This window comes from Cheilinus undulatus, linkage group 17, assembly GCF_018320785.1.
Source record: "Cheilinus undulatus linkage group 17, ASM1832078v1, whole genome shotgun sequence".
NCBI lineage: Eukaryota > Metazoa > Chordata > Actinopteri > Labriformes > Labridae > Cheilinus > Cheilinus undulatus.
The window spans coordinates 31836850-31853849 of NC_054881.1; the positions used below are offsets into that span (position 1 = coordinate 31836850).

At 39.6% G+C, this 17000-nt stretch overlaps 1 protein-coding gene across 1 annotated transcript in view; it reads right to left on the reverse strand.

The window, feature by feature from the left end:
- Positions 1 to 17000, reverse strand: part of igsf9a (immunoglobulin superfamily, member 9a) — a 95522-nt gene that overhangs the window by 72037 nt on the left and 6485 nt on the right. Inside the window, exons 2-3 of the mRNA XM_041810322.1 lie at positions 7220 to 7314; positions 6896 to 7096 (exon numbers count right to left, since the gene is read on the reverse strand). Coding sequence (XP_041666256.1) covers positions 6896 to 7096; positions 7220 to 7280 — 262 coding nt within the window. The 5' untranslated portion in view covers positions 7281 to 7314. The remainder of the gene's footprint in view (positions 1 to 6895; positions 7097 to 7219; positions 7315 to 17000) is intronic.

Sequence of the window (17000 nt, forward strand, 5' to 3'; positions counted from 1 at the left end):
CAGTAATGTGTTTTAATCTAGGCTGCACAGTGGTGCAGGGGTTGGCACCGCTTACTCAAGTTGACTAGAGTTTGCATGTTCTCCTGGGCATGTATGCTCTGACTTTCTCCCACAGTCTCGATGCATGATTGCTGCTTATTTGTCTCTATATGTGGCTCTGTGATTGACCCCCCCTTCTCTACAGTGATGGCATGGATCAGCTCCTGCCCCCTGCTACCTAATGTAGATATTTAGTGAATGGATGGCAGGGAATTCTTTTTGATTAGGGTTTACATCCATCCATCTTGTTCTTCTGCTTATCCGAGGCTGGGTCACAGCGGCAGCAGCTAAGCAAGTCAGCTAAGGTATCTCTCCCCTTTGACATTTTCCATCTCTTTCCTGGGAGAGATTCCAAAGCATTCCAAGACCAGATGAGATATATAATTCCTCCAGCGAGTCCTAAGTCTACCCCAAGGTCTCCTCCTAGTTGTGCCTGGAAGACCTCCATGGGGAGGCAACCAGGAGGCATCCTAATCAGATGCCTGAACCTCCTAAACTGGCTCCTTTCAACACGAAGGAGCAGCGGCTCTACTCTGAGTTCCCTCTGGATGTCCAAGCTCCTCACTCTACCTCTAAGGCTAAAGCCAGCCACCCTCCAGAGGAACCTCTTTCTGACTGCTTTAACCTGCAATCTCATACTTTAAGTCATTACCTAAAGCTGATGACCACAGATGAAGGTTGGAATGAAGATCGACCACTAAATTAAGAGCTTTTACTTCTGGCTCAGCTCCCTCTTCATCACAAAGGTCCGGTACAACATCTGTAATATTGCCGATGCTGCACCAATCCACCTGTCAATCTCATGGTCTCTTCCAGGAGACAACCATGGCCAAAGACATGAAGGTGCCGACCTTCATCCACCCTAGTGCATGTTGGAGGTTGCCAGCAGGAGAAGCCAACAGAAGCGTCAGAATACTTTTGATGATAAATACATTTGTAATCAAAATCTTATTTCTTTATCAATCTATGATAGACATGTTCTATTCCTGAAAAGTCTCTTAATAAAAAAGCCTCCAACGCTAATCATCACTGAAGACTTTTATTTTGAAGAGCAACATCAGCAACTTTATAACAAAGAAATCTCATAAACATGAGAGACATAACTTCACAAAACTTAGAAAATTTGATAAAAGGAATATCTAAAGAGTTAAATACAGGATGAGAAAATGAAACAGACTTTTAAGATCTAAACTGTCTGCCTGTCATGAAGTAAATGTGAATATTTCTCTGGTGGCTTTAAAAAAAGAGTTGTGACATAGTAGCATAGCAGACAGATGATTCCTCCAGTCAGGTTATGGCATTTTCTTTAAATTTGAGAGGATCATATTTCCTGTGAGTGGGTGTGGCCTAACTACCCTAGAGCAGATTTTACTGCCTTATTTTTCATGACTTTAAAGCTTAATTTTATAAACTTAGAGATGTTATTCAGGACCGAAATTTGGCCTGGTGGTTCATAACACAGTGGCCTGTCATACAACAAACCTAAAATACAGATTTTTTTTTTCATTTTACAGGGACTTTAATAATCAAATATGTTTATATTAAAAAGTAAACAAATGTAATAACTATTGTACATTTTAGGAGAAGGTGTAGGGTTATTAAAGTGTGCACTTCTTCTAACTCCTTTTCAAATAAATAAAATGTATTATTAGGGGATCTTGTTTTTGCTCTTTTTTGTTGTAAATATTTTATATGTGTGTCTGCTTTTTGTGTGCTCTTTTTCTGAACTAATAATTAACTGTATACAACATATAATATTAATGAAACCACTGGAGGAGAGCACAGGTCATAGGTCATGGTTATAAAAGCCACAGCAGTCATGAATTGGTCACCATGTTTGCTAATTGACCGGACACATCTAAAATGATGAGTTAAAGCTTTTGGTGCAAATAATGTTCAAGAAAAAGATAAGGCGATGGTATACGTAATTCAAATTAAATGTGTAGCTTTTAAATTATTTATAAATTTTCTATTAAGATAAATGCCAACCTAGTACCAAATCAAATGGTGTTGTCCCTATCTCTAGCACTTAGGGTAGATGAAAGTAGCAGATTTTATAATGATTTATAATCTGCAGCGGTGGGCTTTATCTAAAAATGGAGCTGCATCTTTTATATTTAGTCCCTAAAAGTAATTTTCAGCCATTTATGTCTTTAATTAATTCTTTGTTAATTGATCCCTCTTAAAAGCTTTGAAGACAGGGAATTCAGTCACTCCACCCTGTCTTAGTATCACATCAGCCTGTTTCAGCTCCTTACTGAAGCTTCATAAAGCTGACCCAAAGTGAAATATTTCAACATCAAATACTCTCAAATACTTGAGATATTTTGTGAACAGGTTTTTTTTTTCTTTTTTACACCTTCCCTAAAATTCAGCCCGACAGATTTGGTATCTTTGGAAACGTTTGGGATCACATCCAGAATTTTAAATTTACTCAGTGGGTTTGAACGGTATTTAGCTGCAAAGCATGGCTTTGTACTGACTGATGCAACAGCTGGAAAGAGGAGTTTAAGGGGTTGAATCACTAATTGTTTGGTTGTAATATGAAATGTTGATATCTACTATCAGTGTCCATTTAGCTGAAAGTAAATGACAGGCATGGGTTACCTGTGTGCCCTCAGCAGCATGTTAAACAGAATCAGAATCAGAATCATCTACCCTTTGAAGAAGTCTCTCATTCAGGCATTTTCTTTCTTAAAGTTAAACACTGCATGGCCTTGCTAGAATCCAAATAGCCCTCAGAAAGGTGGATAGGGTGAGAATGTGTGATAGGAAAACTTCTCTGACAAAAGGAAGATCTGAGCCACCCAGACATGCTTTCCTTTTGTCCATACCAGTCCCATTGTTTGTGACTTTAAAGGATAACAGGAGCTGCACACAGGTTTTCTTGGTCCATTGAGGATATTTTTCCCCACAGACTCTCTTTGTTCTCAATGCTGCGGGCAGAAAGCGCACAATAGACGGTGATGCAATGTGAGAGTTTCAGCTCCAGCAAAAGTAGCTCCCGCTGAGGCTGATTTGAAAGGCCATCGAGGTGTGGTGTTGAAAAACACTCCCAGACCCAGATACTGGTTACATTTTTCAGTTGAAGAAACCAAGACTGTATTCTGTCAAAGCAATCCTCATTCTTTTTTGGTTTTTATTCTATTTTTACCCAGGTCTTAAATCCCAAATATCTGTTATAATGACAATTTACTGTAATAAGAAAACAAGGACTATGGACACTGGTTTCAAATAAACAGGCAACAAACTATTTTAGAACAATTTTCACACAAAGATATTATGATCACTGCACTAGTAATGCCTTGCCTAGAATGTAATATATGCAAACATTAATGTGGTTATGGTGGTAAAATTGGTTATTATTTACACTCATAACTACCTTCAGCAAGCCTACTTTCAGCTGCTCGAGCCTCACCCAGGCCTGGGTGACACCAACACTAATCATTCTGACTGGATACAATCACTCTCAAACTCTACCACAAAAAGCTTCATCTTACTACCATACTTGGAGGCCTGTTTGTGTGTCCATCTCGATTTGCACACCACACCATCGCTCCAATTGTCCTTGATGCCTCTCAGAAGACTTCTTGGGTGTACTGGTTTGAAACTGGTGTCATAAGAATATCATAAATATGTACACATTTTCAATAAAATACAAAATTGTGGTGCTTTCACTCATTCCTCCACGTCACTTCCCCTGTAAAACATATACATTCACTCCACCACAGTGCAGAAGAGGAAACAGCATCCGCTCTCAAACAGAGGCGGACTTAACCATTATGCAAAGGTAGGCAGTTGCCTGGGGCCCCATGAAGACATAATAAACTTAACCCTTTCTCCTGCACCACCTGTAATGGAAGCTGTTAAAGCACTCATGAAAGAATGAAATACTGAGTAAACTTTGTCGCGTTATAGACTACTAGAAAGAGGAGAATCTCAAGATTCTTACAATGTCGATTTGTATTGACTCACAGATACAGAAACTAGCCCTTTAGTGTCAGGAAAACAAGGCAAGTGCTTCCTGCCTTCAAATAGTAGTCTGACAATCAGAACACATCCTGGTAATGCTGGTATCAGATGAAGGTAAGGGTCGAAAACAAAACTAGAAACTCTTGGCCTCATCAAGTCCCAAACGTGGTTACTCAAAAGTTTATCAATAAAAACACCATGAAAAGGCAGAGTATCTCCAATGTGACATATTGTGTTTGGTTCTGTTTTTCTGACTTCTGGCAGGAGTGGTGTGTTCAAGAAAGTTCACCCTCTCTGTGTCTGGTAGACACTAAGAAGCAAAACAAGCATACCCATATGATCCACATGTATACTTTGTTGTACTTGCTTAGAATATCTCCGCTATCTCGCTCATGTATATATGACTTTTAATAAGTCACATATGGCTATTCCTACTTGCTTAAGCCATACGGCTCATATGGACTAGTTATAGATGCCCTGGTGCTATTCTGTGGTGGTCTCTCTTGAGCAGCTGAGTTTTATTCAGTCTGGTTGTCTTTTTCTGTTTAACTTTTAACTCCTAGCGCGTCGCCGACGACGCACTGTTGAAGCACACTTTGCATGACCATAATTGCATGACTGTTTGTGTTATCGAAAAATTCAAACAGTTTCTGAAAGCTGAGAAACTGTGCTTCACAGCCAGCATGTGGTTATTACTGTAATTTCCCCTTTTCTCACTAAGATTCTAGCATAAATTTCCTCCATTTTTTGTGTTTTTTTCATTTTTTACTATTAAAACACTCTTATCATGCAGTAAAATATGTTTTATCCATGTTAATTATTTTTCCCTCGTCAAGTTATGGTTATAAGGGTTTTCTCCGTTTTTTTACTTTTTCAGCTGGGAGCTCCTCATTTCAGCTGTCTACAGTCTCATCTACAAACCGGAAGTCCCAACATGCAGTAAAATGTAAATAACTGCCATATATTAAAAGTTCTGTACTGTGGAAAAAAATGGGCAAAAGCATGTACTCACAGGACATTTTCTGGGCCTTTTATGGCTAAAATAAGAAAAGAGTCCAGAAACTCAGGTGTTAAAGGGTTAAAAATGTTCCCATTTTAGGAGGTAGATAGTTTTAAGCTGTACAGCAATTTTTTGACATTCATGTCACTCACAGAGGCAGTTTCATTTCAAAAAGCTATAGTGGTTTCTGCTGTTTTTACTTGGTGGATTGGCATAGAAAGAACAGCTTTTTTCTAGAAGCAGGGAAGAAAAAAAACACCTAAAAATACATTTACTAAAATGTCATTGTGACAAATAATGTTATTAGTGCATTTTTAATTTTGTCCCTCTTTGTTCCAAGTTTCCAAAATCCCTCAAGCGATCCCCAGGTGCAAGGCATTAGGACCCTCAGTTTGACAAACTTTGACATAGCACACACAACTTATTTAACATCAGATCTCATCAGATATTGCCAGCCTTACTGTAGATTTTAAATCACTTTTAAAGTTGGGCTGCAGTGCCTTGTGCATAAATGTACACAGTAAGTAAATACCCAATTCTGTACTAAATACTTAACATTTTGTTAAGTACATCTAAAACACATCTAAACCCAAAATCTGAAATGGTAGTGCGCCAAAGCTAAGATCAGTTAACTCTACAAAGTCAAATTTACACTGAATGGGTTAACACCGTCAACTAACTCCAACACCGAAGGCCATTCAATGCAGAATGTAGTTAAAATTACACTATGAGAGTTAAGATCAACTCTGAAATGTTTACAGCGTACTAAAGCACTGAGACATGCGACACACAAACTGTCTCTGTTCTTTGGAGAGGCACAGATTGTTTCTGATGCTGTGAGAATAATTTATTAAAAAAAAAAAAAAAAAAAAAATTTCAATCCACCATCTAAATATGTGTGTAGAGTACAACAGAAGAGAAAGGACACATGAGCCAGCATGAGCCTGTCCTAGGCTGAAAAAAAAAAAAAAGATTGAAATCAGCAGTAGAAATAGCAACACACCTACATGCAGGTGCAACTGGCTTTCAAAGGGAATGTGAGTTGACACCTGATTGGTTCAATTTATGTAACACCTAAAACAAGGCAAGTGGCATGCCCCCCACCCTTAATATTTCACTGGCCACTCTGAAATCCTAAACTATGACTGAACATCTGCTTTGTTAGAATTTTGATCGATGTCAGAATTAACATTTTTATCTTTGTTGCAAAAGGCTGCTACTAGCTCTCTTTACATGAATGTAGCATATTTTCTTCTGGTAGTTCTTTAAATTCTAAATAGATACTTTGCTTACTTGTTACATCTGACAGGTGTGTGGGAAAACAAGTCCATAAAAAACTTGTAAACTAACTCCTACACACGGTATTTCTAAGAAAAACTAATTAGCAATGTCTTTGCAGGGCTTTGGCAATCATCTTTTTGAATGCTTAATGAATAAGGTTACAAAGATTCATAGGTTCACATTTTCTTTACTTGAAATTAGATATGATTAGTGGAGAAAAATATAAAATAAATTAAATTCATCAGTGTAAAATAATACCTCTTCAAGTCAGTGGCCCAGATTGTGCATCACTTATCAAGCAAACTATAGTCTGGCACTCCCTAAATCATTTGACGCAGGGTGCATAAGCTTGTGAGCTTTATATTGTTGAATCAAAGCCCTAAATGGTAAAAAGCCTACTACCTTTAACAATCGGGACAAAACAACCTGTCATACCATGGTTGTAAACACGTAAGAGTGGGACATAAACTAAAAAGTACAAGCACAAAAGTTTAAGCTATGCAAATGTTATGTTGCCATTTTAAAAAAAGCAAAGGTCAGCCATAAATTTTAACAAGAATGACCACTGGATTATGTTTTGTAACCATTTTAACAGATGCTCACCCTCATATTGTGGATGGACACGAGGCACATAGGATCCAAATTTGATCAGAATAGGGATGTCGAGTCCCTGTCGAACCCATTCCACCACATGCAGGGACGCTGAGGACACAGCAGCCGGGCCTGATAATGGAAAACTGCACTCCAGCTCCACCACACCTCCAGCCTTTCCTTGCACCTCCGGCCTTCCACCCTCAGCGGTCACTGTTGGGTTTGTTAAAGGTAAAATGATAGGTTAGTTACATAAAAAAGAATAAAATAAATGATTAGGATGCACACACAGAGGAACAAAAAAAGTCTTTCTGATAAAATGATACAGATACTTACGAAACAGGCAAGAAATGGCCACCACAGTGAAAGTCTGCAAATCTGATCTCGCTGACCCCATATCTGTCAGTCATACAACCTGCAGCATGTTGAATCTGTTGGCAAAGGAGATACAATTGTCACAATCACATTACTTCCTTGGCTGCATGCAAAGAGACAGCCATCTGTGACAGATTTCCAAACTTAAAAGGCTACAGCCGAGCTGTCGCTTCTGTCATAATTTTGCAGACAGGGAGAAGAGGAGTGTTCAGATTTTTATACTGCTTTCCAATAACTGGAATTCATCCCATATCATTACACAAATGGGCAGAGCTGCCCCTGCTGCCAGAAAACTCCACGGCCCTATATCCTTTTCTGAAAGTAAATGTCATAAATGTCACATAAATCTTTAGTCTGTCACGTGTAGAGCGACATCTAAGTGTTTTATTTAAAGCACATCAATGGAAACGTTTGGCTGGAGCACCCAGGAGGCTCAGCCGTCAAGGGCAGAGATAAGCCGAGCTGATGGGAGCGTAAGGCAACAAGGAGTGCAACTAAATGTCAAGATGCAGGGACCAATTCAGTTCAATCAAACAACACCTGCTTCCATTTTAGAAAACAGGTAAACTAAAGGGAGAAAAACATCAAGATGCATCAGATTTAATGCACTTACACTGACAAGAATCCATTCTATTACAATCAAGCAACACAAAGCTATAGTGCAGTCCACACATGCTCATACAAGGTGTTTTCATGTGGGTATTTGTCCTGATACCATGCAGGTCATGTACACTAAAGCACAGATGCTGCTGGTTTTATGGCCACAATGACAGGAAAAGGGCTGACAGTTCAGCCTGGCTTTCTTTGGCTCATATCTGTAACAGCATCTCATTAAGACTAATTATTGCAGTACAGACATTTACAGAGATAAAGTTAATGTTTTGTGGCAGTGCCCTCAACAAATACTCCAGGATACTCAAGGCACGTGCTAACAAGTCTGTCCAATCACGATGGCAAACATCAAACCGTGAGTAAGATAAGGGCACTGCTCTTACACTGCTTATAAGGTCAGCTTTCTGTTGCTCTTTTCTAGCTGAAGTTTTTTAGTCTGTCTTTCGCTATGAAGAGCAGGAGCAATAAAGAATGTGCAAACTATTATACATGTATATACAAGGGTTATTTACAATTGAATCTAGAGGAAATGATCTCCTAGCCAATGTTTTCTCGAGATACTTTCAACCAGTGTGGGTGAAAAGACTGAGCTTAAGAGAGTAAACTACCAAGTAAAGGACACTTCACATTGCCAATAGTTTCACTCTTTATCCTTGTGTTGACAGACACTTTTGTTCTACACTGCAAAGCCCAACTGAAGCGAGGAGGCCGCTCACAGGAGGGAAAAAGTGAACAATTTTTGACAGAGGTGCAACAGTTCCAATGACAGCTCATAAAGCAAAGCACAACAAAGAAAAAAAGGCTCAAATCCTGTTGGGGAAAGTCTCTGTTAACAGAAATTTGAAGTTACAGTTTGATTGACATCATGCGGTTTCTATCATATCTGGCTGCAGCACACTGTTTTCTAGGAGGCTACCTGCAACGAAGCACAATATACTGTAGGAAATAGTACACTTTGCCTTTATGCATTTTCATGGAAATCAGTCATTCAGCACTAGAAAGTGTAACATTTTCACCTGATAAATAAGAGGAAGTTACAGCTGTTGATGCAGCAGTAGCTTTGCCCATATGAACAACATTAAAGCATCATGCTGCCCTGTCCTGTGCTGTATAGATTCTCAAAACCAGTATTTTTATTCATACTATTCTAATTACAAAAGTATCAGGCTTACGAAATGTAGTGCCATGCAGATCTGAGTTTTGATCTCAGTGTTTTAAAGCATAAAAGGTACATCAATACAGGAAATGCTGAACTTTTGCAAAAAGCATTGCCATGTAGATCTCAAAGATCTGAAAGCATTACATTTTTCAGTGTCATTTTCTAAAATGAAATTTTTAAAAAAATCACATTATTCCATTGCTTTCAATCTCCTAATAATAGTTCAACACACTGAATCATAAAACCTGTATGAGGAGACATATGGCTGATTCTCTGCTTCTGGCAGATGAGGCTTTATGCTTGCAGTGACGTATGTTTATGGCATCTTTGATAATTGGAATTGGCCTCTGAATTAGGGACTGATACTGATACCAACATAGTACCGGTACCAACACATCATATACCTACAGTACTGAATTATAAGACAGATTTTGGTGCTTCATTTTGGTCCCTCCCAACCTGAATGTAATCCCCATCACTCCAGAGTAAAAGGCACTAAATACATTATGTGAAGGAGTTGCACCTGTTTTCTGTACTTATATATTCTATTGGCATCTAATTTCTGAATCATGTTTGATAACGAGACAGCTTTTATTCAGCTGCCAAATTTTAAAACACTTTTTTTCTCTATAGTATCAATTCAGGCCCCATTTAGGCACCAGCAAAAGAAGTATTGCTTTATTACCAGTATCGGATTAACCCAAACGATACCCAACACTACTCTAGATTAAAGGCACAGTATTAGTACTGGGTGATTAATTGAATAATCAAAACCAACATTTAGAGCCTCTAACCTACATAAACCTGCAGTGTTGGTTAATAGGCAGGTAGCCTTCCAGAAATCCCAAAAGAAGAAAAAGTATTCCCTCCAACAGGTAAATTGAGAGTTTTGCCTTCCAGCTCACCCCCCTCCTAACCACGACGTATGTCTGCAATACTGCCGATGCTGCAACAATCCGCCGGGCAGTCTCAAGGTCCATTCTACCCTTACTAATGAACAAGACCCTGAGATACTTGAACTCCTTCACTTGGGGCAACCCCCCCATCTCGAGAGAGCAGTCTACCTTTTTCCGAATGGGAACCATGACCTCAGACTTGACGGTTAAACGCTTCGAACCCAGCCACAAACCACCCCAGTACCTCGAAGAGGTCTCAGGCTTAAGAAGCAAACAGAACCACATCATCTGCAAAAAGCAGGGATCCAATTCAACCAATTGAAAAGCCTCCTCCACCTGGCTGCGCCTCAGGTCCTGTCCATGAAAACAGAATCGGAGATAAGGGGGCAGCTGGTGGAGGCTTTAACTTTGACTTTGTATCTAGAATGCAAATGTAGCTCTCGCTTTGGTAATACAGTGACCCCCCACATTACCCCCCATGGGACACAGTGATAGTCTTTCTCCAAAACACATGTAGACTGGATGTGCAAATTCCCATGCTCCCTCAAGGAGCCCTGCAAAGGTAAAGAGCTGCTCCACTAGCTCCCACGACCAGGACGAAATCTGCATGAAATTTCAGTTATTAACTTAAATTATACAAATATTTACAGCACAAACAGAGTCCGGATGGGGGGGAATAATCATTCATTAATAGTGATTGAGGTAAAAAGTTAATTTTATTGTGATTTTACATTTTTCCCATAATCACCCAGGCCTACACAGTATGTAAATTCAAATTCAAGACAATAACAAAAGACAACTTCAAGAGGGAATCAGCCCCCACCCCCAACCCACCAACAAACACAAACTCCCAATAGACCAGTGGTTGGTGACAGTGCTAAATTTAGTCTCAATGTGAAACCAAGTAAATAGAGGGCCAGTTATCACCAATACTGATACTCGATACTGATTATCTCTACTTAAAAGAGCAGCAAAAATGATGTAATAATGTTAACTTTTTATTTCTTACTGAGTTACTTTCAACTACTTTCAAAGTATTCAATGTAAAATGTATTTAACAGCACAGCTTTACTGAACGTTATTTTTTATTTTCATCTCTACCAATATGGAGCTTATTTTAAGTTATTTCAGAGGCTACCCTGAACCTAATGTACATTCTGATACTAGTTAGTGGATTAACCTGTGTACCATTTAATTTTTGGTTGAGATAATGCTAAAAGAAAGAAAATGTGGTTGAAATATAGGATAAAAAGAGAAATTCTTCATAAGAACAGAAACAAAATTAGGAAAGTAGGCTCACTAGAAAAGGTAAAGTACATTAAAATAACTATTATTTGTATTTAGAGTCAATTTCAGAACTTACTTCAAATTCTTGTGTAAGTTTTATTATCCAAAATTAACAATTAAAGGCCCATTACAGCTGCTATCGTTGACTGTTCTGTATGTTTTTGTTCAATTTTTGAATTCCTTGTCCCTCTTCGGTGATGTCTCTATTTCCTGAATATGAACACACTCTTGTCCCAGCAGCAGCATGTGTGCATATCTGCTTTCTCTCTCACCGGAAGGCTTTTATTGGCTTTTTCATTTCATGGCAGGGGCAAAGTCTGAACTGGTGAAAAACAATTACGCAGCCTGTCAACAGCTGCAGCCACTGTTTCAACACTCTCCCATGCTCCAGCAAACAGCACAGCATACACAAATGTGCCAGAAAATCAAAGGGGAAGTCAAAAAAAGAAACCCTCAATCTGCAGCACGCCTGCTGATCTCTGCCTGCCTCCATCCTCTGCCCTTCACCCTGCTGGCTTTATGCAAATCAGTGCAACAGAAGCTTTATCTGGCTGTCTAAATTTGAATTAGCATTGTGTGTTGAGACTGACTCAAGGTGATAGTTCTGTTCTGACGCTTTTGGTCTATGTCAAAAATGAGAGAATGTAAACACAAAGTAAGACTGCCAGTTGCCATGACAAAGCAGAGACAAGTCTTTTCTGTATGACACAAAATGAGAAGGCGCTTGAATCTCCTTGTTTGTCATCAGCTGTCTCTTGTTAACCCAGAAAAATGGAAATGATGAGGCATGTATAGCGGATAATGGCACTCATCATGTCACTGATGAAGAAATATAAGCAGACGCTTCTGTGCCGCCATTCGAATATGGACAGCCACAGATGAATAAAAATGTTGTGTGCAGCTTTATTGCTCTAACAAGGTGCGCCTCATTTGTGAGTCTGGCAAAATAGAAAGGCAATAAAGTGGAAAAATTGTGATAAAAAGTCAGTTTTAGATAGAGAGAGAGCAGAGAAAGCGCAGCAAGAAGCAAGATGAGAGGCAAAAGAGAGGCTTGTTAAGCTGCAGGACATTTTCTGTCATTAAATGTGAACCAAAGTCTGGCAGAGCTGCCAGACAAAACGGCCTGCACAGGTGAAAACCCTCCACCGTGGTAACACAGATGGTCTCTAGACATTTCCCCTCAGATGAGTTCCCTCATCCTCTGACATCAAGGGCATGCATAAACATAAGCACAGTGACAGCACAGCATTCAGAGAATGGTTAAAGCTGTAATAAATGAGCCAGTGGCTCTCAAAAGAAAGCACCGCATCTCACAGATTTATCAGCTGACAGAAATAGAAATGTCAGTGACAGGCATCCTGTTGAAATTCTGTGTTGTTGCTGTTTTAATCTACACATGGAGAGGAACGGGCACCAGCTGATTAATCGCGACCGAGGCACAGTAACAGATTTATCAGCAGCTCTGCCTCCTCTTACCCCAGCACACTTGAAACTAAAAGATAAAAGTGGCTCAGACGCATTCGTTATCCAATCAAATCCATTCTGTTTCTCCCATGTGTACAGTGGTGCTTTGTTCAAATGCTCATAAGGTAACCTTTGCATTGTCCAGGGTACTAATTTAGGCAGCCAAAGGTTCTGTATCCCTAGGGAAACTAAGGATATTTGTTTATAGTGTTAAAACTGAGTCAACACTGTTTGTATCTGCCAACAAGGTTTATTGAACCCTGACCAGAAAACTGATATAAAGTCAAATACTTGAAGTGCCGTCTAATGAGAACACACAACAGAAAGTTAAAACAGTGTGAAGGCTAGATGAGAGGAGTGTTTTTACACATTCTTCCTCCTTGACAAAACCAGGTGAAGCCTTCACCCATAACACAAATTATACCATAAATCCAGCTCCGACACTTTGCTCAGAAATCTTGTGATATGCGACAATCATGGAGTGTTGACTAAGGAGCCAAACAACTGGTCTTCCTCTTCTTGAGGCTGGCTCCAAAAGCCCCAAAATTCTCATTTATGAATATACTATATCTCACTAAGCGCGTTATTAAGGTCCAATTTTATGGCAGAAATAAACAAGATAACAGCCTGGTACAAAAAAGCTCTGGTCTTTAAAGCGTAGCTCTCCATTTGTGACTATGTACAAGGGATGCATTTTAATAATCTGTCTGTGTGGTTTATTTGCTGTTCAAGAGGCCTCATTGTATGATGTTTTTGCACTGAGTAATGGGTAAACTGTTAAAGCTATAAGGAACTTAATCAGTCCTTCAAAGTTTATCGTACATTTATTTAAAGGAACAGGAGTCAGTACTGTTGTTGGGTTGTCCTCAATAGTTACATCAGGCTGAAGTAGGGCTGGGTTTGTCAGGTGGGCTATATCAATATTTTCAGGTAAGATATGGGGTAATATTCTGTATACTCATATCTTTTATGTTGATGTGGGATCACCACTGGTTGCAATATCTTGATATGTATCTGCATTGGCATTCCCCCCACTGATGACAAGCCTTGTTTTTCCAGTGAGGGAGATGCCGCCCACCATTATCACACTGCCCCAACCAAAAGATGTTATTCTATCAGTGCAGCAATCTGTATAGTATTCTCAGCATCTTCCCCACACTTTGACCCTATGCCCCAACTGTTGTACGCAGAATCTGGACTTACCGCTAAACATAACTTAACTCCACATGTTTCGGTTCCAGTGCACGTGTTGCTAACATCAGCGCAAGCAGGCCTGATGGTGAAGGGCAGTCATGGCAGACCTCCTGACAACCTTATGAGAACAGAGATTGGCTGTGTGGGGTCTTTTCCGGGTTTTCTGGGCAGAGAGCCATCAGCCTATGGCCCCGCAAACCTTGACTGCAAATCTGTAGACAGCCTACGTGCTGATAGGGTGAGTAAACGATCATCTTTGGGAGTTGTCTCTTTGGGACGCTGACTTTGTGGCCTGTGTCTGAGATCCCCTGTTATATTGAACTTCCCCTTCAGTTTGGAGATGATGCTAGGGCTCACTCCAAATAATGCTGCAGATTGGTTTTGGGGAACTCCAGCTTGAAGTTGCCTTATTGCACAAGTTGTTTGGCATTGGCAGAGAAGATTTGGCAAATTTTTCATGAGTACAACCCACATACTCAGCTCTGCTGCTTATCCCATAAATGCATATTCCTTACAAATGTGGCAGGGTGATAATTAGGCTTTCCAATGGAATATGAACTATTGCCAGAAAGCTTTGTAATATCAAAGACATAATCTACCAAACACAAATGTCCTTACTTTTTGTGCTAAGTTTATATAGCTGTAGGCTGTAGTGCTGTTGGCAATATAAAAATTTATTAATCAATAAAACATGGGCAAAGTCTCACTGTCCCTCAGTGGTATCTGAAAAGGCATTATGAGGCCCAACTGTGGTAGTAAAAGGCAAAAGGTGGATCTGAGGCAGGCCATAAGCCTGACTGTAAAACAGGTCTACCTGTCAGTCTACTTAACCACTGCCCTAATTATGCAAATTTAACTCTTAATATAATAAACATAAAGTTATTTAAAAAGTCATTATAGTTTAATCAATAAAGAAATGAGCAGGCTGTAAGCAAATTTTCTTGCTTTAGAAAAAGGCATTTTAATATGAGAACCAATAGGGAGCCAACAGTTTCTGCAGCCAGCTTCAGAAACCAATAAATGACACTGAAGTACTACGTTTGCATTCTAAAGGTATCCAGGCTAATATCTGCTAGCTTGGCGAGCCTCAAGTAGAGATGACGAGCGGGCTACAAAGGTCTTTTTAAGTCTTTTTTTTTTTTAACCCTAAAACCAGGATCCACGTAGTTGTATGCAATTTGAAGTGACATTACTTAAGGCATTAATCAGATTTGTCAGGACAAAACATTTTGTACAATTTTTTCACGTACTTCCAAAGACCTACAGACATTGAAGTGAGTATTAGAAAAGGAAGGACTTTCCCTGGAACTTCCTTCCAAACAGTGGATGTGAACTTGTGTCAGGCTTCAGGCCTCTATGCTGTCAGACCAAATGTTCCCAAGAGAAAGCTGACAGACTGTGAGGATAATGTTTAGAATAATTCAGTCCTTATTTTAAAGAAAGACAAGCTCGCCAACTGCCCTTTAAACCTTTGACTCATGCAACCTCCGTACCAAACTTCATCAGTCTAAAGTTATGATCAAATTACAACATGACTACTGCTATTACTCATGATGTACAACTCAGCCAACATGGCATGATAAACACTTGCCTGAATGACACTGTGAGTGCTACAGATTGATGCATATGTGTATCAGCTATGCTAGGCTCCAAAATATGCTTGAAAACAGCAATCCTTATGCACTCAGCACTTATATTGCAAAGGATTCCAAAGATATAATACAATTAAAGGTAGTGACATTGCCGATGCTACTCACCCTCCCACATGACCTCAAATAGACACCCCAACCCAACTATGTAGATTGATGGGCAGCAAGGGATATGACGTCACCAGGGTGGTCAAGTGGGAACCCCCTTCATGAGTGCTTCCTCCAATTGGTCCCACAATATCACAGGAAGGATGGGCGATGAGATCAAGTATCCCAGAGCCACCTCCCTCCATGCTACCTCTCACCATACCAGCACGAAGACGACGAAGACTACATGGCCATCATAGCCCAAAGAGCATAGCCACCATCAACAGACCCAGGCTCAGTACATGCACACTCCAGGTACAGACTATTCTGATACTACCTGCCCTAACCCATGGCCCCCAAAGGCACACAAATAAAACATAGCTATTCCTGGTGCCAACACTGCACATGAAAATGAGCCAAACAGGATGCAAGAGGACAAAAAGGCAGAGACAAATCCAAAGAGAGCGCTTGAAAAGAAGAAGGGGGAAGCAAAGATTGGGGCTAGCACTCATCCCTGACGGATCAGGCTCTTGAAAAACTGGTAAATCAACTGTAAAAATAATTGCTAGTTCATTTTTAGTGTATTGATATAAATTGATTTGTTTCTTTTGCTACAAATAGCCTTTAGTCACAGAAATGCTACTAAAAGACTTGAGACTTGAAATCCAAATAAATGAGAAAGTGAGAATGTTTTCCTTGATCAAATCACCAAAAACAATTTTTTAAAGTCACTAAGGCAGTAACATAGGCTCTGTGTAGTCAGAACGTTTCAATATTTGATGAAAACTCTCTGCATTGCAAAGATCTTGTGCCACAAAGGTATGAATACATACAGTATAAATAAAACTAGAACACTCTCAGAGGGAATCCTGGAATGTAAAACAACTGTAGTTATATAACGTAATGTCCAGTTGAACACATTCCAACTCCTGTAATCGCAACTTGTACCACACGCAGTTCCTCTTTAGGGAAAGACGTTTGAGACTGATCTTTCTTATTTAGTGAAGATATTTCTGTATTTTATCTTTTCAAGACGAGCCTCTTTGGAGATCTGTCAGCTGATGTGCTGTAAACCCCCCCATCAGACTCCTGATTGTCAGACGCCTCTTGCAGCTTATTGGCATTCAGCCTGCTGTAACCCACCTCTGCACTAGTAGTTATTTGATTTTCTTCCTCCAGAGCTTAAGCTCTTCTCCACAAGATGCTAACATTATTTTGTCTGCACCCTTTAAGTGTACATTGTAGTTTTTCACAGCATGCACATGGCTTTGAAAAAGGGGAAAAAGGCACATTTTCAAATTCTGACGATAGCCTCGGTTCACTTTAAGTGTTATTCAGTTTAAAGTGCACTTAAAGAGAAAAAAGAATGGACTGAATACGAGAGGAACAAACAG